Source organism: Gymnoscopelus microlampas (genome assembly GCF_963454915.1).
Source record: "Gymnoscopelus microlampas genome assembly, chromosome: 17".
In the NCBI taxonomy this organism is placed as follows: Eukaryota; Metazoa; Chordata; class Actinopteri; order Myctophiformes; family Myctophidae; genus Gymnoscopelus; species Gymnoscopelus microlampas.
The window spans coordinates 41341964-41367931 of NC_139954.1; the positions used below are offsets into that span (position 1 = coordinate 41341964).

The window sequence follows — 25968 nt, forward strand, 5'->3', positions numbered from 1 at the left end:
GAGCTTGTAGATCTGCTATTTCTGAATTTCTGAAAGAAATCTTAAAAATGACACACAGATGCGTTCCCGGTCTTAATGGGTTAAGCCAACCCACCTCCCTCGCAGCACTCGCCGGCTCGCACATTACGAGGGGAAAAAGGCGAAATTCTGCATTGTGGTGAAACTAAAGGAGCTCATTTTCCACTGAGCAGCAAAGCAGGACGCCGCTATTACCAGACAAAGGCGTTCTGCGGGAAACGAGATGAGAGGAATCGGGGTAGAAATGCACCGAGGGAGAGATTTATTTTTTTTATATAAAAAAAAAGGGGATCTCACTTTCCCCCGGCGGGCGGCTAAGAGGGGAAGATTTATTTTCAGCAGGACAATGGTCAGGGACACTTGAGCCCCTTTTCTTCAGATAAAAAGGATTTCAAACTACTGTTTTATATTCTTGAATGCAGGGCGATATCCGTGCCCTTCCATGGCTTGTGCCATGCAGTCCCTTTTCTTCCCTGTGTCTTGTGTGTCGGTCAATAAATATGGACTCTATATAAGTGACTCTATATAACTATATAAGTGATCAAATGTAACCACTTTCAGCCCAAAATAGGGATGCTATTTTGGGCATGCTATTATAGGTGGTAAAAAAAACATTTGCAAAAAAACTATTTCTGGGAACTGAGGAAATGGGTCACAATCATTTTAACCACTTAGCTTTGGCTATTCAAAAATAGCAGATATACAAGCTCATAGCGCGGCACTCTGATCTCCTATTTTTTAAAGATATTGAAAATACGTGCATATCTTTGAATATATATATATTTTTAAAGCAAACATTTTTAACTCAAATCTTCACTTCTGGGGGTCCCTGGCACAAAACATTTTCAGATGGGGGTCCACGGCCAAATGTATATCAATTTGGGGGTCCTTGGCATGAAAAAGGTTGAAAACCACTGGTCTAAATGAAAGAATATTGACGTTGTCAAATGTTATGTCAATGTCTTGTAAATGTCTTGGTTAATGTCTTTGTTTGTTATGTTATGTGTGGACCTCAGGAAACGTTGCTGCTGTTATGCAACAGCTAATGGGGATCCTAATAAACTCAATAAACTCAATAATCAAAAAAGTTAAATTCATCAAATAGTCGCTAAGAAAATAAACGATAGTTGCAACCCTGTTTCCTATTGTGATCCGGGGTTTGTCCTCAGTATACCTTTGCAGGGCTGGGTCTCAAAGACCTGCTGTGGACAGCCGTCCTGGTTCTCCAGGACCTGGATGACCACGGCCCTGGAGCGCGCCTGGCGACCCGTGCTCTCAAAGCTGCGTCCCTCCAGACAGATGAGCTGGCACGAGCTCCAAGAGGACCACTCCGTCAGATGACAGTCTCCTGAGAGAAACCACAACAACAGTATCTCTCATATAGGTCAGGACCTGGATTCAAACTTGTTGGACAAATCAATAACAATTGCATTTTACGTTGCGTTTTACATTCTGCAAAATCTCTCACCCGGAAATTCAACCCTAAAACACTTTAACCACTTAAGCCCTGTATTCAAGCTCACAACACATTAGGATGTGACATATTGTGAGCCAACCCTGTCTCACAAAGAAAAGGCATATTTTGACTTTTTGGGACAATTTCATCAAACCAATTTGAGTTCATGATGAAGAAAAGTACATATAAAAAAGCATGAAAACACTACCAAGTGATAACTGCTGGAACAGGTGGCTTTGCTGGTGTGTGGTGGAAGGGATTCTGGGGTGGAAATGCCCGGCTGGAAGCCTGGCTTATCTTTTGCAAGCATTGCCAGGTTGATGGAGAACCAGCGATGTATGTTTTCAATGAGTCTAACATGAGTTTCAAGTTAGGACGGGTTTATATAGAAAGGGGTCGTGTCTGATAAAATATACAGTATATCAAATATCTAAATATTGAATCAAGCAACTTAAAAACTGTGTGGGGTGACCCCAGAAGTGTTTTAAAGTGTTCCCTACAACATCTGGGAAAACGCTCCACACACCCCAGACTCTTCTCCCTTCTGGCTCCCAAACGGTGTAATGAACTCCCTATTGCAATTGGAACTGCAGACTCAATCCCAATCTTCCGCCGTAATCTGAAGATTCACCTCATGAGACTACTGTACACCTTGGCCCATAGCACTTGCCGTATAGCACTTGCCCTTACCTTGACAACCTTGCAGTTTTATGCAAAGGTTAAAATGTAATATATATAGCATGTTATGTAGAGAAGACAGATGCCAGGTTCATTTGTTGACCTGGCATAGTCTCAATGTACAGCTTATAATTGTTATATTAAACTGTTTAGACTGATGATAGGTTCTTGGTTTACCTGATCCTAGATTACTATCTCTATACATTTGATGTATTACCTTGTGTTTACCTTGCTTACTGTCGCTCTGGATTAAGAGCGTCTGCTAAATGCCAAAATTTTAAATTGTAAAGTGAAATACCCGTTTAAATTAGCTGGGACTGTTACAGAACATTTTTTATTGGTGCCCCAGCTAGAGCCTGAATCATTTAAATAATATCGAACGCCACTTCGACCCACATCTCCGCAGATAATGTACCAAGCACCGAAGCAAATTACTTGAGACAGGCCGAGGGGGATTCAAAAACAATACACCAATCCATACTTTAAATTATGCGCTACAATCTATAAAGACTTTAGAGTTATACTTAGTTGCACACGGGTGTCACACACCGAAAATATCCGATGCACTGTATTAAGCTCATATAGCTTAGACAGTAGATCGGCTATAAATCAGGCATAACTCACAAGCCGTGAATGCAAAAGCCGACAGTGAACATTATATCTTCTCTCAAGGAAGGGGAAGGTTTGTTTGATTTCTCCCTTCGGGTAGCGACACGCAATCTACTCTGCATGTCTCCAAATAACATATCAACTCTTCCTTTGCTGAAGGTCGAACATCAATTTCCCCAGTAATCCTGGATGAGGACATCTCGCAGTGATAATTCCACCCACTGCCAAGTCTCCTCCGCCGGCGCGTCCTTTTGATTCTGTGCCCTGACCGGCCATTAGCGACAATCTGTGGACTGAAGCAGCTCATTATCTTTCATCTTCCATACTGTTCTGTCCCCCGCACTGCTGGGGGGGGCTCTGTTGAGACGCACATACACACACACACGAAACACACATGAAACACACACATACTGTACGCACGCACAAACACACACACAAACAGCCGTGTACATGTGGATGCACACGTTGTCACAGATACACACACACACACACACACACGCCTGCTTGGCCACACATTGCACACATGCACACACCCACGTACAAGACACACACATGAAACACCCACACATGCTCACAGCAGCACACACTTGCACCATTGCTCACACACACACACACACACACACACACACACACTTGGCCACTGTAATCACACCCTCCTGCTCCAGAGTCGAGGCACACAGCGAAGGCTGCTTGAATGATGAATGGCGCCCGTGATCAGAGGCTGGAGAGAGAGAGAGAGAGTGACCAGCAGACAACCGATCCCTCATGGTTAAAAGGCTTGAAACAACCGTCTCTCCCTAAGAGCAACGCCAATGAAACTCACAGGGCCTGAATTCTTTTTATTTTAGCCGATAAAGGATAATGATGTTGGGTTTTCTCCTTCCTCTTTAAGCACTTGAACCCTAGCGCCCCTATTCTGGGACATGTCATGATAATAGGCGAACATTTGGCGAAAATAGACGATCTACAAGCTCACAACGCGTGGCGTTGCGACGCACTGTGCGCTCGTTGATAGGTTTTTGAGGGTTTTTTTTGGCTGAGAGATGTGGTGTAGAGGGAGGAAATTAGGGGGCCATGGATAGATCAACGAAGTCTATAGGAAAGTGGTTAAAGAATGGCTTGCGTAGAGCCCTTGGACAGTGGGTACAGTAAGCTTTAGCGCTTCCGTTTTGCATGTTTAAGGACAATGCCGTCCTTTTTGACATGTGGTACCGTACTTGGTATTGTTTTCATGCATTTTGATAAAATGTTAAACTTCACAACGTTTCCCCCCCCGCTAATGAGATATATCGGCCAGTTCATGATTTGTATTAAAGTGTGCTGAAAGCTATGCATTTTAGTTATATCGTCAGGTGGAAACCTCATATGGTCAAAACTTTTGCTACTTTTGTGTGACGCTGTAGTATGATCAATTAGGGCATTAATTTACAAAAAAAAACACAAACAGTTAAAATATGGAGATAACAGGTTTCTGCCCGAGAGCAACGTTATGCATGCTTAAAGGACAATACAGCCTTTTTGACATGCAGGTTGTGGGTTCTTGGTATTGTTTTCATGCTTTTTTTATGTACTTTTCTTCATCGTGAACTCATACTTTGATAGGATTTCATACTTCAAAACCCAATTTGCCCCTCTGATTGAGATATATCAGCCAAATCGTGATTGGTATTGAAGTCTGAAGCCTGGGGTTTTCCAAAGATGTTTTAGCCATCAGCCCCAAAGGAAAATCACCAGTGCTACAAAAGAAATGAGAATACATATAGCAATTAAAATCCTCAGCAAGTGTGTTTGATAGCTTGTTTCAAGTTCAGCCCCATTCAACCCCTCTTTTCTTGCAAGTTCCATGGTTAGAATGAATACTATCAAGTTAGTAGACATGGGTTATCAGTATCTTAAGGACCTAAGCCCAAAACTATATCTCGTGATGAATAGCTGATCTTCAAACTACAATCTACAAACTGTTGTGAGCTTGTAGATCAGCTATTGTATTTTCAACATTTTTACTTCATATCTGTGACATATATGGCTTATATGGCTCAAAACTTTGTGTCACGTTCATGCTGCTTCGTTCATGATTGGTGGCATTCTGTGCAAAACGGGAGTCACTCCTGCAAAAAAAACTCTGGCAGACACGTCTTGATCAAATGACCATAGAGATAATGTGAACCGCTTTGCATGAGGTTTAGACAGAATCTGTAGGAGTAATATAAATAAATGTGTTTTGCAAAAATCGCTATAACAGGCCTATGTGAAAACGTTTGGGCAGAGTTTTCTTCCTTGGCCTCAGGGTGTATATGTGCTGTTTCCAGTGGTGGTAAGTAACTAAGTACATTTACTGCACTTCAGTACAATTTTGAGGTATTTTTACTTTACTGGAGTATTTCCAATTGTCAGTACACACACACACACACACACACACACACACACACACACACACACACACACACACACACACACACACACACACACACACACACACACACACACAGAGGAGGCGTTCTCCTTACCGGGACAGGGGACGAAGCAGGGTCGTTCCAGCTCCTGCTGGCTCTGCCGGCTCAGTCTGTCTCCACACAGCTCGTCCTCCACCAGCTTGAGGACGGCCGTGTCTGGCCAGTCCCCCCAGTGGGCCACGCAGGACAGGTTCCTCCTACGGAGACCCTCACCACACTCTGCTCCCTGCCACACACACACACACACACACACACACACACACACACACACACACACACACACACACACACACACACACACACACACACACACAGACACACACACACACACACACACACACACACACACACACACATTTAGGATCTGTATAGTATTGTATGTCTTTATACTCAGTGGTGTAAAGTAACCTAGTACATTTACTCGTAGTACTCGTCGTAAGTACTGTACTTACGTAAAATGTTGAGGTATTTTTACTTGACTTCCACTTGACTTGACGATTTGTTAAACCAGGGGTCTTCAACAGGGGGTCCGGGACCCCTAGGGGGTCCTCAGAGTTATTACAGGGGGTCCGCCAAATCTTTGTGTGATAGTATTTTTTATTTTACATTAACCACTTGAACCCTAGCATTCCTTTTCTAAGGAGAACTTTGGCCAAAAATAGCAGATCTACAAGCTCACAACGCCTCGCGCTGCGAGGCGTTGTGAGCTTGTAGATCGGCTATTTTTGGCAAAGAAGTATAGGTGTAGAGAGAAAAAAGAGCAGACCACGTGAACAAAAAATGTTGAATCTGAAACACAATTTTAGACGATAAAGAGGGGGTCCCTGCTTCATCTCTCTCTCAGCTAGGGGGTCCTTGGCCTGAAAACGTTGAAGACCCCTGTGTTAAACTATATTTGTATCGTTATAAATTAGTTATAGTGCTCAGTGTGAATGGCCCTAACTGTACCTCTGTACTTTTTTTACTTTTCTATACTCTGTACTTTTTGCAAACTGTTAATAAAGTATTCAATCAATCAATCAATCAATCAGAACACACACACACACGCACGCGCGCACGCACGCGCGCACGCACGCGCGCACGCACGCACGCACGCACGCACGCACGCACGCACGCACGCACGCACGCACGCACGCACGCACGCACGCACGCACGCACACTAAAGTACTGAAGCTCTCCCGCTCACAGATAAACTCTTTCCATTAGACATTTAAGAATCGCTGAAGAGCATTTTAAATATTTGAGGAGAAGTACAGAATGTACTATTTCTGAGACAAAATATAATTAAATTATATTAAATTCAGGCGTATAGAAAGTTTTTTTTTAAAGCTAAAGGTGGGTGTTATAATATTATGCAGCTTAATGCAGTTTACGTCCACAATGACGAATATTATATAACTGTCTTAAAGGGGGAAGGGGGAGCTCCTTTGGGCCTCTGAAGTCCTCTATGCTATTAAAGTTCCACAATAAAAGGGAAAACAAGACACACACACGCACTTAAATGTGACATTCACAATTAATAAGTCCGAACTGCACGACAACAGAGTCGAGCTCGGGCCTTTTGTTAATGTGCTGGCAGTGGGGGAAATGGACTCAGGGGAGTTACAATGGAGCTGAAAAGACATTCAATTAAAACCCTTTTCAGCTGGAGAAGCAGAAGCAAGGTGGGGAAGATGAGATGAACATCAGACAAAAAGGGTGTTTGGATGGTGCTTCGGCGCCAAACAAAACGGTGTTTCATTAACCGATCGCGCTTACGTCTGTACCGTATCCTTCCATAAAGATATTCAGCGTTTTCACACCCTTTGGAATTGCTTTTGCAGTCAAGTTTGTGATTGCTACTGTAGGAAATGTTTTACTAAAAGAAAAAGACCCAGGAATTGGAGATGTGTATATAATATGCTAGGCTGTGTGTTGACAAGACATCTTAACGCATTACGTTATTTATGCCTTAAATCCAAGGATAACACAACAATAACTGCCACAAGGGTACATCTGCTTTCATCTACTAGAAAAGCCACTCTCCTTCCTTCTCACCTCCCGCTGTTTTGTTTGGTGCAAACACGTGAAAACATAATTTATACCGTTATGTACTGTATGTCTGAGTCACTGCACTTTGTGTTCCAGTCACTCATCACTAGGCAAAGCAGATCACAACAGCTAAGGTAGAATAAGAATACAAATAAGTAGCTTAGTTTTAATCCATTTATGCTCATTAGCCAACAGAGGTTGACTGCCAAATAATTTCAATTAATCCATTAAGACCGGGAACGCATGCATCTGTGTGTCATTTTTAAGATTTCGTTGGCTATTAAAAAATAGCAGATCTACTGTACAAGCTAGATCTGCATTTTTTTTGAAAAATCGTGAATATTTGTGCAAATGTTTGAATATATATTTTAAAGCAAACATTTGTAACTCAAATCTTTGCTTCTGGAGGTCCCTGGAACAAAATATTTTACAAATGTTCGCTTAAAAATATATATATTCAAAGGTTTGCACACATTTTCACCAAAGAAATAGCAGATCTACAAGCTCGTACAGGCACCGAGTGCCGCGCTATGAGCTTGTAGATCTGCCATTTTTGAATAGCCAAAGACATCTAAAATGACACAGCTATGCTGTTCCCGAATTGAACGGGTTAATCACACTGCTTGGTATGCGCCCAAAACGGCGTGCAGGATCACAGCCTGGCTTCAAGACAAGGTGCAGTCCTTTGTAATTATGCTGTAAAATGAGATGCAGGTAGGTCATGTTCCCCTACTGTAAAATAATTATTGTCCCCAGTTTGAGTCCATGCCAGAGACCTGTGTTTGTGTGAATTATGTTTTATTTCACTGGTTCTCAATGTCGGGGACCGCCGGGGACCACCAGAGTGGTCCAAATGGACCCTTTAGGGTCTGTAACTCTGAGTGTGTACGCTCCATTTGTACACACTCAGAGTTAAATTAACACGGGGGATTTTACAGTGTAGATTGGGATCCCATATTTCAGCTTTTTCATAAAAGGGGGGTCCGTGGTTTAATGCATCGTAAACTGGAGGTCTTTGAAATTAACTCATTGACTGCCAATGATGTGTTTTCAAAAATAGCATATGTGCAAGCTTGCAGCGTGGCACAAAGTGACGTGCTGTTAGCTTGTATATCTGCTATTTTTAAATAGCCAAGGTAGAAAATATGGATAAAGTGGTTACAACGATTGTGATGCTCTATGTAACACAATTTGCTGGGATCCCCCTCAAGGACCCCTGGGGGTCCCCGGACCCCACTTTAAGAACCAATGCTGTAGGCTTATGTAGGTTACTTTATTCACTTACTTCGCCCATTTTCAACCTATCTTCATATACAGTAGTTGGTCCTCACTATTGCCCATGATAAAATGCTTCAATTTTTTCCTACTTGGTCTATATGTCTCATAGGAGGTCTGTGGACACTTCAAAAACCCGCCATCATCGTTAGGCAGATTTTTAAATCGATTTTTATTCATGTAAGTCTGCAATTTCTATTAGCTTGGATTCCCCACCGATGAGCTGTCCACAGCCCTCCTCTGAGACACAGTAGGAGTAGACAAAAATGGTACCATATTATATTGAGACATTAGTGTGACAGAGAGACAGACAGACAGACAGACAGACAGACAGACAGACAGACAGACAGACAGACAGATAGATAGATGTCTTATATTATTATTAATAATAATAACTAGCAATAATTACGTGTGCTTAGAGAGTTTAAATCGGGCAGTCAGGAACGCATCTCTGTCATTTTAGAAATGTTCAGACACACATTGGTTTCTGTCTGTCTGTCTGTCTGTCTGTCTGTCTGTCTGTCTGTCTGTCTCAAAAGTCTGTGGAGAGAGAGAGAGAGACAGACAGACAGACAGACGTCTTAAATGTGTGGTAGTGAGCTGCAATACAATTGAGATGGTGTTGGGAAACAGACACAGCTGAACTCCAGAGCAACATTACTGTGAATATTTACTATAAATATTGCATAGCATGGTGACGGTCGTGTATATGGACATTACACTATGTATGCAAATCGATTCACTCCAATACATTGCCGTACAAGGTGTGCATATTGGAACTTAGAAACGGCTTGTGCTGAAATATTGTCCCTGGCGTCAGGTCAGTCACAAAAGTGATTCAATTTCTATTTAAACAGCGTATTTGAATAAGCTTGTTGTTTGAGATGCAACGTCTCTCTCCTTCTCAGAAAATGTTGTGCACATCTGCTAGCCTGCAGGCTAGGATCGCTCTCAAGCTCTCCTTAATTGTGGTGAGAGTTTCCCGAAGGAATATTGATGACATGCACCTACAGCACCAAAAGGTAGGAGTGAATTTGGGACACTGAGAATGTTTGGACACTTAAGACTGATCACCGTCTAGAGTGTCCTGTTGTACAGTATATGGCAGTGGTGGAAAAAGTACTCAAATGTTTTACTTAAGTAAAAGTATCAATACTGCAATGTAGAAGTACTCCGTTACAAGTAAAAGTCCGGAATTCAGAATTGACTTGAGTAAAAGTACAAAGGTATTGGTATCAAAATGTACTTAAAGTATCAAAAGTAAAAGTACTAAAATGTTTGAAAATAGCAGATCTACAAGCTCACAACGCGTCGCGGTGCGACGCGTTGTGAGCTTGTAGATCGGCTATTTTCAAATAGCCTAGGTGTAGAATAGGGCTAAAGTGGTTAATGTGTGTTTTATAATGGGTGCGTTCGGACATTACGCACCGGAGCACACTCGCCTATTAGTTTGTATTGGCCAGTGCGCTCAGTGCTGCATTTTCGAACGCGCCCAATATAAGATTTATATCTGCAAAGTAACTAAAGTTTTCAAATAATTGTAGCGGAGTAAAAGTGCAATATTTGCCTATGAGATGTAGTGGAGTAGAAGTAAAAGTATTGGTAATTGGAAATACTTAAGTAATGTACAAACACCTCAAAATTGTACTTAAGTACAGTACTGAAGTAAATGTACAGTACTTACTGTAGTTACTTTCCACCACTGTCCAGAGTGTCCTGTTGTACAGTATATGGGGTAGAACTCACTGTGCAATTAAAATCTTGAGTTCTCTAATTAGCATGTACTCCTGAGCGAGTTCATTTAAAATGTAGGCATTTACTGTAGCAGACGCTCTTATCCTGAACAATATACAAACTGCAAGATTGGAGTGGCGGTAAACAAAGTAACTTGGATGCCAACAACTAGGCTGCAGTCAGAAATTGAAAACCAGATTTACAAACATCAACATTAATTCGGACGACACTCTCATTACAAACAAGCTGGATGTGGCTAATCGCATCTTCTTTACAACCATAGCCACAACACTGGTTAACAAATGCCCTCTCACTCTGAGCGTTATGGTGTAGAGCAGTGGTTCTCAAACTTTTTCAGGTCAAGTACCCCTAAATGAATGCGGATTTGGTCGCGGACCCCCATCTGAAAAGAGTTCCAGATGTGGTGTTAAAAATGGAAAAAATATTCAAACATTTTCAAAGAATATCAAGATTTTTGGAAAATAGCTGATGTATGTAGGGCCCTGGGGGTCCCCGGACACCACTTTGGGAACCCCTGCATTAGACCACGGACCACCATAACTCTGAGAGTGTACAAATGGAACCAAATGGACCCAAGGGTCCATTTGGTTCCATTTGTACACTCTCAGAGTTACAGCAACATAAGGGTCCATTTGGTTACTAACTATCCAACATTTATCTGGGTACCCCCTGGAACCCACTCAAGGACCCCTGGGGGTCCCCGGACCCCACTTTGAGAACCATGGGTGTAGAGCACATCCAAGCATTCTACACAAAATCTACAGTAGGTGTACGCACAGATTTCAAGACCTGAGATTTCAAACTCACCATGGTGACAACTGATGATGTGATTAAAAAACTGAGCGCCCTGCAACAAAACAAGGCCACTGGCCATGACAATATCCCCTCCAAATTTCTCAGAGACTCAGCCGCCTCCATTGCTCCAATCATTACCCGCATAATAAACCTCTCCATCAGCCGCAGGGGCACGTCCCACAAGATTTTAAACTAACGAGAGTAATCCCTCTGTACAAAAAAGGAAGCAACTAGGAGGCAAATACCGCCTTATTTCTATTCTTAGTTCTATCTCGAAAGTTATGGAAAAAATAGTATATGAACGTGTTGAAAAGTATCTTGCTGAAAAAAAAAACGAATGCACAAATTCCTACTCTATTTGACCGACCACATAAAACATAAGGTGGACGTGGGCAAGTACTGCGGCATGGTCATGCTGGACCTCCAAAAAGGTATTTGACACCGTAAACCACTCTATACTTATTGATAAGCTGAAAGCAATCGGTTTCGATAGCACATCAGTGAACTGGATGCAATCCTATCAGGTGGAGGAGGTGAACGGAACCCTGCCCCCCCCCCCACCCCCCTCCCACTCGGGCCTTTACCGTTCCTAATGTGAACTGGAACTAACATAATATACTTTAAGTTTCTATTTATTGGTATTACAAAGAAAACTATTTTTTTCCCAAGGTATTGAAGAAAAATACCATGACGTTATTTTTACATAATTTAAAAAATATATATTAATATTATCATTAAAATCTTAGTGTTTCACCAATTATTTGGGGGCCCACTTGCAATACCCTCGTGGTCCAGTAGTGGTCCCCAGCCCACAAGTTGATAATCACTGACAACATAAATGACTGACGTCACACGTTGGCCACATGAAGACCCAAGATCCACGAGCCAAGAGCCATGCCGCTCCTAGGTGGATGATCCCAAGATCCACATAATTAGATTTTTCATTTAGCCTTTATTTAATCACGAGGAAAAGCCCCCATTGAGATATAATCTTGTTTTTCAAGGGAGACCTGGCCAAGAAAGGCAGCAGGCAGAACGCACAGCATTAAAACGGCTGGAGATTACTGAGGCTTGGATAAGAATCTGGGCACTCCTTGGTGAGGTGACAGTGCCATCACTGCAACGTGTGCCTTTTAAAGACAGCTGGCTGTCACAGTCACTGGAAGAAGCTTTCCTAAACACCTGCAACAAAAAGATTCTTAAACACTTAAACCCTCTATTCTTAGTAAAAAACTGACTTGAGTTACAAATGCACTCCCCCCCCTGTCTAAACCAAATCGCTTTGCTTAAAATAGCTGATACTCTATTTATACCAGAACAAATAAAAATAAATAAACACAAATAACATTTTGATCGATACAAAAAACACGTAGATTAAACATAATGTTAAACAACACATACAACGAAATATAATGAACCACTTTTTTTTACATTTGAAAACGTTCACCTACTGTATAACGGCTCAATGCCCAAAATATAGGGACACCAGGTTGAAAGTGGTTAAAAATCACGGATCATGATTTGCACATGAAAGAAGACCCTCAGTTTCTCAGTTGTCAAGAGGTTTATTTGTCAACATGACAGCACAGAATAAATATATTGTATTATATTATTATTTTGTATAGAGTAAAGAGAAAATAAAAATCCAAAGCAGGCATCACTGGACTTCAATATGAAATGAAACCCAAAAAAAAGGCCTGCATGACATTACATTTCACATCTGTTGCCATTTATAGCAGCAGCAACAAAATTGTTCACAAAACTGTCTTCTGTGGTGTCACGCCCTTCAGTGTGAGAGTTGGCACCGTGAACCAACTGCCAGTCCATTAAAGTCAGGTTGGCGGCTGCTGGTTGCAATGCTCAACGAGGCAACAAGGTGGTCATCTGTCACTGTTGTTCAGGTGACTTTGACTCACCGTGTGAGAAAACAGACTGACAAAGGTTCAGCACACTGATCCAAACATCACAGTTAGGTAAAGTAGATCAGTGGTTCCTAAAATTTTTTAGCTCGAGACCCAATTAAGAGAAATTTGACGGGACGCAAACTAGTAAAAATAGCCGATCTACAAGCTCACAACGCGTTGTGAGCTTGTAGATCGGCTATTCACACTTCTTAAAAGCTACATTTGTGGAATTTATCGATTTTTTTTTTTTTTTCAATTTTATTTATGAAATTCTTTTGAAGAATGTTTTTAACGTATGAAAAAATGCGTACAAGTACAAACAAGTCATCCCAGCTATAGTCTGCAATAACTTTGACATGCTCCACATCCATAATTTGTCTATATGGGTGGGTAATTAATAATGCATAAAACCACATGCTCAAGTGATGCAAAGTCAGCAAACCAGCCCTTAAACTCAGCCAATATAATAATAATAATAATTTAATCCCCTGTAGTTGTTTGGGGGGTATTTGTCACTGTATACAGTATATTTGCACATAAATTAAACTTGTCTTCTGCATTCAACCCATCTTAACACATTCACTGCCAGAATTAATTAATCAATTAAATAATTAATTAAGTCAGCCAGTGCCAGAGTTTTTACTAATCTTTCGAGACCCACAGAATATTTTTTTTCAATGACGATGTAAACACCAGATGCCTCGGGGGAAAGACGAGTCTCTTCTTTCATCTAAAAAATAAAAAGAGTTTTATCGCGATCTTCCGTTCTTTAGTTATCGGCAGTTGAATATAGCTTGTTTTCACCAAAAACGCAAGCTGGGAAAATAAATCAGAGAAAACTTTTATAAATCCTATAACATTAAACAGGACCGACTGGATTTTTTTTTTATCACGTGATTTCCGGTTGTACTCTTCTTCGGGAGTCCTAGGATTACTCACAGGTTGCAGAAGAGCGCCCTCTATCGTAATCACTGAAAACACCAAATGGCGTCTATAGACGTCAATGGCGGTGAAGCGTTGGATTTCAAACAACGTTTATAGACGTCATTGGCACGTAACGTGCTAACTATTGGGGAAGTGCCATTAATACGGCACCCATGGGTGCAGATAGGGGTTAAGTGTCTTGCTCAGGGACACTTGGACACATGGACTGGGCGGACCAGGGGGTTGAACCGGTGACCCTGTAATTACCAGACGGCCTCTCTACTCTGCTCAGCTACGGCGCTCAACCTTTGCTCTTCACCTGCTCAATGTTGTGCTGACTGTCCAGCTGCCTTGTTGTCATGGCAGTTCTGACTGCAAAGTGCGGAGAGCAGTGCAGGTCATCTCTTTGCAGCTCATTTAACCCATTCAAACCAGGAACGCATCTGCGTATAAGAACTTTATCCATATTTTATGCTTTGGCTATTCAAAAATAGCAGATTTACAAGCTCTTAGCGCGGCACTGAGTGCCGCGCTATGAGCTTGTAGATCTGCTATTTTTGAAAAAGCTTGAACATTAAGTGCAAATATTTGGATATATTTATTTTTAAAGGGAACATTTGTAACTCAAATCTTAGCTTCATGGGGGTCCCTGGAACTAAATATTTTGAGATGGGGGTCCGCGGCCAAATACATATAATTCTGGGGGTCCTTGACATGAAAAGGTTGGAGCACCACTCATATAGCAACATAAAGTTTTTCAGAAAACTGTCTTCTAAACTGGATTTGGAAGACATTTGTAGAATCCCCAGTAGCAAATATTTGAGTTATAAATGTTAGCTTAAAAAAAAAATATATATATATATATATATTCAAAGATTTTTCAAAAATAGCAGATACGTGTATCAGATTGTATATCTGCTATTTTAGAACAGCCAAAGAAATGAAAAAATGACAGATTATTTCCTGGTCTAAATGGGTTAACAGTTTATTTTTAGCTTGACTTTGAATGAATTGACTATTAGGGAACAGTCAGTCACCAACATTTTTTATACCGCACAAACATAAAATAAACTATCATACAAGCATTCAATGATACTATACAAAAACAATTCATTCCAAACTATGTATGTATATCCACTCCTTTACCTTGCAGCTATGAATTCAGTTCATTTGGCATCTTTGTCAGGTCTACGAGGGAAGTCAAATCCATCAGCCACTGTCATCCAAATGTTCATATGCTGCATGGTTGGACACACAACCCTCATGGCAACATCCATCACATTCAGTATTTTTTTCCCACACAGTGCTTTCAGGCGAATAATACAATGATGGAGGAGAAACTGGGGGGAAATTACAGATTTGTTTGCACGATGCTATGAACACAGGCACGGCCCCATGGCTGGAGCACTGTCCACTCTATAATGGAACCAAGTTTTGGCTGGGGGAAGTTCAGTTTTTGGTGTCGAAGTCCATGATCATCTATTTTTACGTCTGGAGACAGGCTTCAGACGCGCCTCCTGCAGGAGACTTGGCTCAGATCTGAACCCATTTGATTTGGCGTTAGGAACCCGTAGTGAGCGACCGCATGCCCATGCTGATGCCGACCCAGAGTAGGGTTCGAACCCACAACCTTCCGCATAAAAGGCATATGTTCCATGCAAGCATCAGACACAAATGTCAAATGGTTCGGCTATGAAATAGGCTTGTGAAGATGTCTGACCAGTTAAATATTTTTAACTGGGATTTTAGATTTGGTCACCCCTGGACAAATGAATTGATATCTTTATTTTATTCTAATGATTATACTTTTTTTTAGTTACTATGTGACGTTCATGAAATTAGAAGTACAATGTTTTCCAAGTATAAAGAAAAATGGTGTAGTGAATAGTGATATATGGTATTAACCTGAGTTGCGAAGTTATTGTCTCATAAAGGACAGGTACACTGTAGAACCTTATGTGAAGTATAATTTAAGCAAAAGACAATGATCTCTCTGTGCACAAATACGGTTAGGAACATTACCAATAGCTCTGGAGACTGGCAGGTTTAATGCCACTCCAAAGGAAGAGAGATACTGTTTGTTCTGTGAACTCAGTGAAATTGAAAATGAGGTTCACTTTTAGTTTTATTGCTCTAAATATGATATAAGAGGTATTTGTTTGTAAGATGTCTTCTATTTGTGGTGATGATATCCTTGAGTTAGATGATTATGAAAAACCTATTTTGTTAAAGGAGCTTTTGTTGTGGCAGATTTTATTTGTCAAGCTTGGGAGAGAAGACAGAACACTCTGTGTAATTCTGAGCTGTAGTTGAATGTATTATTTGTATATATTGTAAACATGCTGTAAGCGTACTATAAACCCATGAGGATTGGGCACTTTGTGTGCTGGACACGGAAATAAAAGTATCTATCTATCTGTTCTAACCGCTACAGTAGGGCGGCCCTGGTGTCGAAAGTCCGTGACCGCGTGGAAAACGTCCTCAACTCCTTCGCGCGTGTCCTTTTCCGTGACAAAATTGCACAAAACTTGTGCACTCACTCATGTCATCTAACACCGGATGGCAACATCAGTAAGAGAAATGCACACAGGATTTTGCTGTCCTTTTTTCAGCCGCGACCCCCCATGTTCTCTGAATTCCCCTCACATCTCTGTGTCACTGTGGTCCTGGACAACTGAAGGGTGTTGATGACATTCATCATTTCGGTCCTGTTCTTAACCCATTAAAACCGGGAAAGCAGGCTGTGTTATTTCATTTTAACCACTTTAGCCATTATGTTATACTTTGTCTATTCAAAAATAGCAGATCTACGAGCTATTTGCAAATCTTTGAATATATATATCATTTTAAGCCAACATTTTAAACTCAAATCTTTGCTTCTGGGGGTCCCTGGAACAAAATATGTTGAGATGGGGGTTGGTGGTCAAATACATACAAAAAGGTTTGAGCACCACTGACATAGAAACATACGTTTTCAGAAAACTGTTAGGATTTAGAAGGCATTCCTAGAATCAGCCTCGGGTCTTAATGGGTTAAAACAGCCAAACAAATACTTGGCAGGCTGAAAGCGACGCCTCCTTCAATATCTCGCCATCCTGACAGGATGTCTCGAGTTTGGCGAGAACTCGGCATACGTGATAGGAGGCTGCAGTGGTCGCCATACCTTTTTAGACCGACCTAGCTTTGTTAAAATAGACTGCTGTGTCGCTATAGTTGAGATTTCAGCTCCTTCACCTTCACTGTCAGCTAGACAGACTTGTCCAATGATTTGTGGAGTGTCAGAAAGCGTCATTCCAAGTTCCGTTCCTTTTCTTCGCCATCGCTGTGCCATTGTTAGAGATAAATCCGTTTTCCATTCTACATAATGAAAAAATCATCTTCCCATTCTGTGTGGAAATGTCACTGGATGTCTTCTGTCTCTCGCCGTCTCTTCCAGAACTCATTCTAATACAGCTGTCTTGTCTCATCTCATTAGCTGTGGTTTAAAAGTATTACAGAGAATAGCAACACTCATGGAACTGAATGTTTGCCTGTTATCACATGCCCAGAATAGGGACACTCATTCTCTCACTCATTGGTCAAGTGGTTAATTATGGTTCTTCATTTTATTTCACTTTAAAAGTTCTGCTGTTGTGTTAATCCTTCAGTGAAGATTCATTATAACCTCCCCCCACACACACGACTCTGGTGCTAATAATAATCTAGCATTGTTCATCCCATGTGAGAGCACAGGATAGCAATGTCAGTCGGTTCAAGTGTTACTTGCATACTGCTGTACAGTATGTATGATCAAAATAAGGTACAGCTCAGTTATCCATACATACCCTGTTCAAAATGGCCTGGCCTTCAGCTACACACACGCACGCACGCGATAACTAAATAACTAAATCAAATAATACTTAAATAATAATTCGCATGATTAACAAAATGCGTTTTTTACTTTACTATACTTTTTTTTGTATTCCAGAAATATTATGTTGTAATATAAAGGTGATTAGTAATTACATAATTATGTAAAGGAATACTCCACACTTTTTCAAGCGTAGCTCTTTATTGCGAACGCGGAGCCTCCGCCCAAGTGGAGCTTACTATGAAACTCGGCTCAGCTTGTGTCTCTGTCTGTGTGCACTGCCTGTGTGCACTGCCTGCACTGCCTGTGTGCAACCGACAGAGTGCGCCAGAGTGCAGCTACAGTCAAAACACACACACACACACACACACACACACACACACACACACACACACACACACACACACACACACACACACACACACACACACACACACACACACACACACACACACACACACACACACAAGTCCGTAAATACACAATATTTTCGAGCTGCGTTCGCTTCCAGCGTTCGCGCGTCTTACTTGTCGGTAGGAGTAATAGTCAGTACATACAGTATAGTGGTATAGGTCGATCAGTACTCTCACAGCAAATCAAAAGCAACACACTCACACATTGTTGTATGGTTGTTGATGTCTGTGTGACTACAACACCGCGCTGATATCAAAAACTACAGACATTTGAGAACTGTGTCTTTGCAGTGACTTCTGGGTATTGTAGGATCAGATAGCGCAGCACCATGTTTAGAATAGGACAGACATGTTCCTTTAAGGCTGCATGATTGCCTAGGATGCTGTTCTCGTGCTGTACCAAATGTAAATGCTGTCATCTGAAAATCCATCAGTAAGGCAGATACATCCACTGTAGGTGTAGTGGACAGATGGTTGAGGGACATGGATCTCTGTTGTGTACACATGCTCTGCTCCACTGCGTAACAGGGGAAGCAACAGTTAACAGCTGTTACTGTGGTACTAGTCTCTAGATCAGTGGTTCTCAAAGTGGGGTCCGGGGACCCCCCAGGGTGGGTTTCATTGAGGGGGTTCCATGAGGTCCCCAGCTAGGGGATATTTCACATTCAAACATGTTTGGGGTCATTTTAACGTCTACTCAAGCTTTTGTGAGCACCCCAGACCGTTCAGTATTTAGATTTGATATTCATTCATCAGACACGCCCCCCCTCCCCCTTCCAACACAAGTTCAAACTGATATATTGTCCTTCTAATGCGTGAGGGGGCTGTGTTTTTTCAATTACTTTTTCCATTTCATTTATTTTATTACATTTATTTATTTAAATGTCCCCCCAAAAATATATATAATAAGTATGGACTTTTCTTAAAGTCCATACTGTTATTCATAGGGCTGCACATGTGTCATGTGTTTCGCTAGCCAATCACAGTCCTGAATTTGCAAAGTCAGCCAATCACATTACAGTTAGTGGTGATGACACTAGCTGTAATGTGATTGGCTGACTTTGCAAAAGTATCGATTTGCATTAACAATGGAAGGGTTAGGGGGTATACAAATCTTTTGGTCGGTGTCCAAAACTCACTTATAGGGGGCGGCTACACTGCCCCAAAAATAAGAAAAAATCACACCCAGTGTGAAGTGGGCGGTGTGGTCATCACTTTTTTTTTTGAAGCTCACTTAAATTTGTTAATTTCATCATGTGTCTCGCTAGCCAATCACAGTGCTGGATAGAGTCAGCCAATAGAGTCAGCCAATCACAGTGCAGCTAGTGTTCATCACAGTGATGGAAGCTCACTTAAAGAAAAGTATAGATTTGCATTGAATGTGTAGGGGTTAGGGGTGTACAATGGGTGGCCAATCACAGTGCAGCAAATGTCAATGTCCCAACCTCACATATAGGGGCGGCTACACCGCCCAAAAAAGCAATTGAAAAAACATGCGTGGCACCAGATGATAATTAGCAGAACGGTGAGCATACCTCCACAGCACAGGGGGACCAGTCTCCTAATAGCCAGGTGTAGCAGGGCTGTATGGGGCATGGCTTGGTCTGGGTGAGCTGGCTGGGACATGGACGGCCCTCCTCGTGAGCCTGCTGCAGGATGCTCCTGCTGCGTTCTGCTTGACCTGCAGGCACAGCACAACATGCACACACTGTTAGGAACAGAACAGAACGGAATGGAACGGAACGGTACAGCACAGACCAGAACACGGCAACACAGCACAAGTTGAGCTGTGTTAACCCACAAAGACCTGGAACTGTGTCATTTTTAGATTTGAGCTAAAAAGCTTTATTTTACACTTTGGGCTAGGGTTGTCCGATATTGGCTTTTTTACCGATAACCGATATACCAATATTGTCCAACTCTTAATTACCGATACCGATATCAACCGATACCGATATATGCGGGGATTATTGTGATTAGGGTAAGCTCAAATTTCATATCACACACACCATATACAGTAAAAACTCCTGTAACTTATTTATAAAGCAAAAAAAAAAAAAAAAAAAAAAAAAAATTTTTTTTTTTTTCAAAAACCGATACCGATATTTTCCCGATATCAATTTTTATGCTAATATCGGCCGATAATATCGGGAGGCCGATAAAATCGGACATCCCTACTTTGGGCTATTCAAAAATAGCAGATCTACAAGCTCATAGCGTGGCATCGAGTGCCGCGCTACGAGCTTGTAGGTCTGCTATTTTTGAAAAATCGTGAAAATGTGTGCAAATCTTTGAATATATATATTTTTAAAGCGAACATTTTTAACTCAAATCTTTGCTTCTGGGGGTCCCTGGAACAAAATATTTTGATGGTGGTCCGCGGCCAAATACATATAATTTTGTGGGTCCTGGACATGAAAAAGATTGAGCACCACTGATATAGAAACATACGTTTTTCAGAATACTGTTGAGATTTAGAAAAACCTGCCCCTCAAAATGTCTGTGCACGCCACTGGTCCTTCTGCAAATCTTTGAATATATATATTGTTAAAGCGAACATTTTTAACTCAAATCTTTGCTTCTGGGGGTCCCTGGAACAAAATATTTTGATGGTGGTCCGCGGCCAAATACATATAATTTTGGGGGTCCTTGACATGAAAAAGATTGAGCACCACTGATATAGAAACATACGTTTTTCAGAATACTGTTGAGATTTAGAAAAACCTGCCCCTCAAAATGTCTGTGCACGCCACTGGTCCTTCTAATGCGTGAGGGGGCTGTGTTTTTTCAATGACTTTTTTCATTTCATTTATTTTATTACATTTATTCTTTGAATATATATATTTTTAAAGCGAACATTTTTAACTCAAATCTTTGCTTCTGGGGGTCCCTGGAACAAAATATTTTGATGGTGGTCCGCGGCCAAATACATATAATTTTGGGGGTCCTTAACATGAAAAAGATTGAGCACCACTGATATAGAAACATACGTTTTTCAGAATACTGTTGAGATTTAGGAGACATGTAGAATCGGCTTCAGGTCTCAATGGGTTAACAGGTAACCCATTCAATCTGGCAATGCATCTCTGTCATTTTAGATTTTATTGGCTATTCAAAAATACCAGATGTACAAGCTGTGGCACCGAGTGCTTGTAGATATGCTATTTTTGAAAAATCATGAAAATGCGTGCAGATCTTTGAATACATATTTTTAAAAGCGAACATTTGTAACTCAAATCTTTGCCTCTGGGGGCTCCTGGAACAAAATATTTTACAAATGTCCGCTTGAAAAAAGATGTATTCAAAGATTTGCAAAAATGTTCACGATTTTTCAAAAATAGCAGATCTACAAGTTCTATGAACTTGTATATCTGCTATTTTTGAATAGCCAAAGAAATCAAAATGACAGAGATGTGTTACTGGATTGAATGGGTTAAGGTAGCTCTCCACCAAACAGATTACTACAGATTACTACAGACTGGCAGTTCGAATGAAGTCGGGAGATCAGTTGTTTAGAACATGCGAATAAAAGTTGCTGAATGCACCTGAGAGCCGACACCAGTCACCAACAATGTTGTCAGACGGCTATTGAGGTGCTAAGAATAGCCTACGGCTTGATGTCTGTTTCAACAACAAGCCCGCTGCTATCCGACGGTCAAAAGCCAACCAAGCTTTCGACGCTTCCCTACAACTTTTGCTACACGACGCGACAGTGGTACCCACCACCCATTCAACAACAGATTTAGAATAGAACAGAATAGCAATGCCGGAACGGTGGATTCAAACCTGCACAGCCTCTAGAAAACGCTATTCTTGGGCCTCCAGTTTGAGGGTGGTACAGTACATGTTCATGTTTATTGGCTCTTGGCTTATTGGCTGTTATGTGTTCGTTTGTTTGACACACAGAAGCAAACCAGTACAGGCAGCGCTAACCTAACAGCAAAAAAAAAAAAATGGGTCTAACGAATAGAGACAACCCACCACCACAAATATTCTGGCTTTTACTGTAATTCATTTCTCCACTGTATGTTTGGTCTATGCACCACCCTGTTCCGTCAAATAAATGGGAAGAGGGACATAATATTTGATGGCCGGTAAGATTACTCGCACATTGCACATTACAGTATCAGCGTGATGTTGATTGACATTTATTTGGAACACCACATCTGCTTTGACGGTTTAAACAAAACATTGCGATAGGCAGCTATCGGCCAAGTGTACTATTTTACCACCGTCGAACCAGAGGCCATAGACTTGTTTATCGATGTCAGAAACAACATCACCAGAATCAGGTCACGTCACAGGTGTACAGTGTAAAGAATAGGGTGAAATTCCTTTTTTTTTGTGCACTCCATTTGTAGTTTTCGTGAGAAGTGAGAGGATAGAGGTACGGTAGAGCAGGAGAGGTAAGAAGAAAAGAACAAAGGTTACATAGCCTACAGATACCGTGTGTAGTAGCGACATTAGCATCGTATGCAGGTGTGTGCATGTCCCTTTAGCAACATTAGCATCATATGCAGTAGTAGCGTGAAAACATTGTGGCTGGGCCCTGGGGTGATAATTGTCCTTGATGATACGTTGAGCTAAGCTTTGATCACACACACCGCTTCTTGTATAATTCCTGGAGGGGGGGGGAAGCTCTTCCCACACAAAGCGCTGAGCTGTCGGCACCACCCGCTGTAGATGTTTCAGTTGGCGGGCAGTACATGTATGTATGTATGTATGTATGTATGTATGTATGTATGTATGTATGTATGTATGTATGTATGTATGTATGTACCCATATTTAACCGTATTTATCCATATGTATCCGTATTTATATAGGTACAGTATGTATGTATGTATGTATGTAGGCCTATGTTATTAAATCTGATTGAATCTGGCGCAGTTATTTATTTATTTATTTTGGTCCATTGAACATAACATTGATATATATATATATACAGTATATACATACAGTTAAGTCTACTAATGTACTTGTGGCTCGAAAAGGTGTAGGCTGAAGCAGAGGTTTATTTTCTTTTGCATTATAACATAATAAAGAAAATGTCACACTGTATTGCGGCACCATTACGGAAATATATACTGTATATCAAAGGAACAGTACCTGCGGGCAGTCAGTGCTGCATAATAATTAGGTTTGGGCTGTGCTTTACTTTGAACTTCAAGTTCTATGTTGTCGGGCGGAACGAAACCTTGTTTCCAAAACTGTTACTTTTCTGAAAATGGATAAAAGAACCTGTGTTCTAATGGATCCAATTAAGTTACTTTTCATTGGTTCAATATTTAGGCTATAAAACACAGACAGACTCAACCACTTTCACTTAAAATAAAATAACTGCAACTTTTGTGTGACACCTCAGTATGAAAAACTAGGGGATTATATTTATATTTATATTTATATTTATATTTATATTTATTTGATTTGCACAACAGTTACTTAAACATAGGCATACATAATAGCTCTTTCCATGGGAAAGTTTACAGTATTAGTTGTTGTGCCGGTGAGGTAAGAAACCCTGGGGGGCTTATGCGAGTACCTCACCGTTTACATATTGATTGATTTATTATCAAAAACAAAAACAAAACATAATGAACAGAGAAAAAAACAAGACAGAAAAATAAAACATCTGTGAACTAAACATAAGATAAAGGAAAAATAAATTACACACTGGGCAGAAGAGACAAAAACGAATTTACTAATTTACAAAAACTAATTTACAACAAAACAACAAAAAGAACAAAAAGTAATAAAAAGTTGAAATATGGAGATAAGAGGTTTCTGCCCGACAGCGACAATATCGTCTCTGTCGGATGGAAACCTCATATGTCCAAAAGTGTAACTTTTCGAGCTTGCAGATCTGCTACTTTTGATTCTGCTGTAGGATGAACAAGTAGGACGTTCATTTAAGAAGAAAAAAACTCAAAAAGTTGAAATATGGAGATACGAGGTTTCTGCCTGACAGGCAGCAACAACATGCTGATTTAGTGGAAGCTGGACAGGAAGGCTAAGTGTCCCACTTGCAGCCAGAGAGAAATTAGCACCACCACCCCGATCCGTCTCACTGTGTCAGCCTGGCTATTTATGCCCGCGCCTGACTGATTCACACACCAAGTGCCACACTCAAGTGCGTCATTAATAACACGCGGCAGGGCAGAGTGAGGGAAAGGGCAACAGTAAAAAAGAAAGAAAAGAAAATTGAGCCCGACCGATATGTCGGCCATTATTTGACTTTGTTTTTTAACGACATCGTTATGGCAATTACGCAGCCGATGTGACTTGATTTTTTAACTATTTCAACCTGGCAGGCATCCCTATGTTGGGCATTGTCAGTACCTGTGCCCGTCGGGCACCGGTCTACTTGGGAAACGATGCAAGTTGGGAACAATGAAAATAGCATGCAATACCCATTATACCCGTTGTCATAGCACCCGTTTTAACTGTTTGTGTCACTTTTGCGCCCATATATGAAGATCTCTGTATCTGTCTGTCTGCCTGTATCCCTTTTATGGCCATATAAGGAGATCTCTATATCTGTCTGTCCCTGTCAGTGTTGGGAAAGTTCACTTAAAATATGAACTAGTTCAAAGTTCAGTTCACAAATTTTAAAATGAACTAGTTCAAAGTTCAGTTCATAATTCAAAATTTTGAACTAAAGTTCATGGTTCAAAAAATGAACTAGTTCAGTTCTTTTTCGTTCTTTTTTTCCAATATATATTAGTGCTGTCAGGCGATTAATCTTTTTTATCGCGATTAATCGCATGATTTGTGTAGTTAATCGCGTGATTAATCGCATATTAATCACATCTTTTTTATTGTCTCAAACTTGAATGATGAACTGAAAAGCAGTGCATTGTATTGTATATGGAGCAGGATGCATCCAAATATATTATTTATTATTATTACTATACTTTTATTATTTATCCAATACATTATAAAACCAATGTTATTTATTTAATTTTCTTATACATTATATCCTCTCTGGTGTACATACACAAAGCACCCTATATTTATTATTTCCAGTGGTGTAAAGTAACTAAGCACATTTATTCAAGTACTGTACTTAAGTACAATTTTGAGGTACTTTTACTTTACTAGAGTATTAGCAGTTTTCAGTACTTACTTACTTCTACTCTATCTCAGAGGCAAATATTGTACTTATTTTCAATTATTTGAAAACTTGAGTTACTAGTTACTTAGTAGATTTTACAAATACATGTATCACTTCAGCCCTATTTAAGTTTTGGATATTGGAAAATAGCCGATCTACAAGCTCACAACATGTCACGGTGCAACACAGTGAGCTTGTAGATCTGCTATTTTCTAAAGATTTTCATTAATCTTGGGGGCGGGCTGGGGGCTTGTCAAAGTGAGTGTATGACACTGTTAACATCAAAAGCCAGGTGCAGAAGTCCACTTTTAATCCCAAAATAAAGTCGGGTCGGACGTCCAGACTACAATACGTTCATTCAGAGGTTCGGGGGCCGGGGCTACCGTCCTAAAGTCGGCTGTAGGCTACGGTGCTACGACGCATCAGCCACGGACATGTTGTTGTGACATCCCAAACTCATCTCGCCGTTCCACGGTGTTTACTTATTAATTTAGCCCAGCTTCAAGTTAATTTTGTCGGCAGTGAAGCCAAGGAAACAACACCGATACTTTGGAAGAGACACAAGTCAACTTCCAAATTCCAAATTGGGAAATGAGCTTCGCAGAGCGGATAAAGTGTCAGCTCTTCGCCCTGGCCGAGTGGCCGTAACTGTCTGTGCTGCTCACTAGCTGTCGCTGCAATGAGACTGTTCACTC

The 25968-nt window shown here is 40.9% G+C and overlaps 1 protein-coding gene across 1 annotated transcript in view; it reads right to left on the reverse strand.

The window, feature by feature from the left end:
- thsd7ba (thrombospondin, type I, domain containing 7Ba) overlaps nt 1-25968 on the reverse strand; it is a 281240-nt gene that overhangs the window by 8710 nt on the left and 246562 nt on the right. The window contains exons 21-23 of the mRNA XM_084085439.1: nt 19697-19842; nt 5269-5440; nt 1193-1366 (exon numbers count right to left, since the gene is read on the reverse strand). Of these exons, the coding sequence (XP_083941565.1) occupies nt 1193-1366; nt 5269-5440; nt 19697-19842 (492 nt within the window). The remainder of the gene's footprint in view (nt 1-1192; nt 1367-5268; nt 5441-19696; nt 19843-25968) is intronic.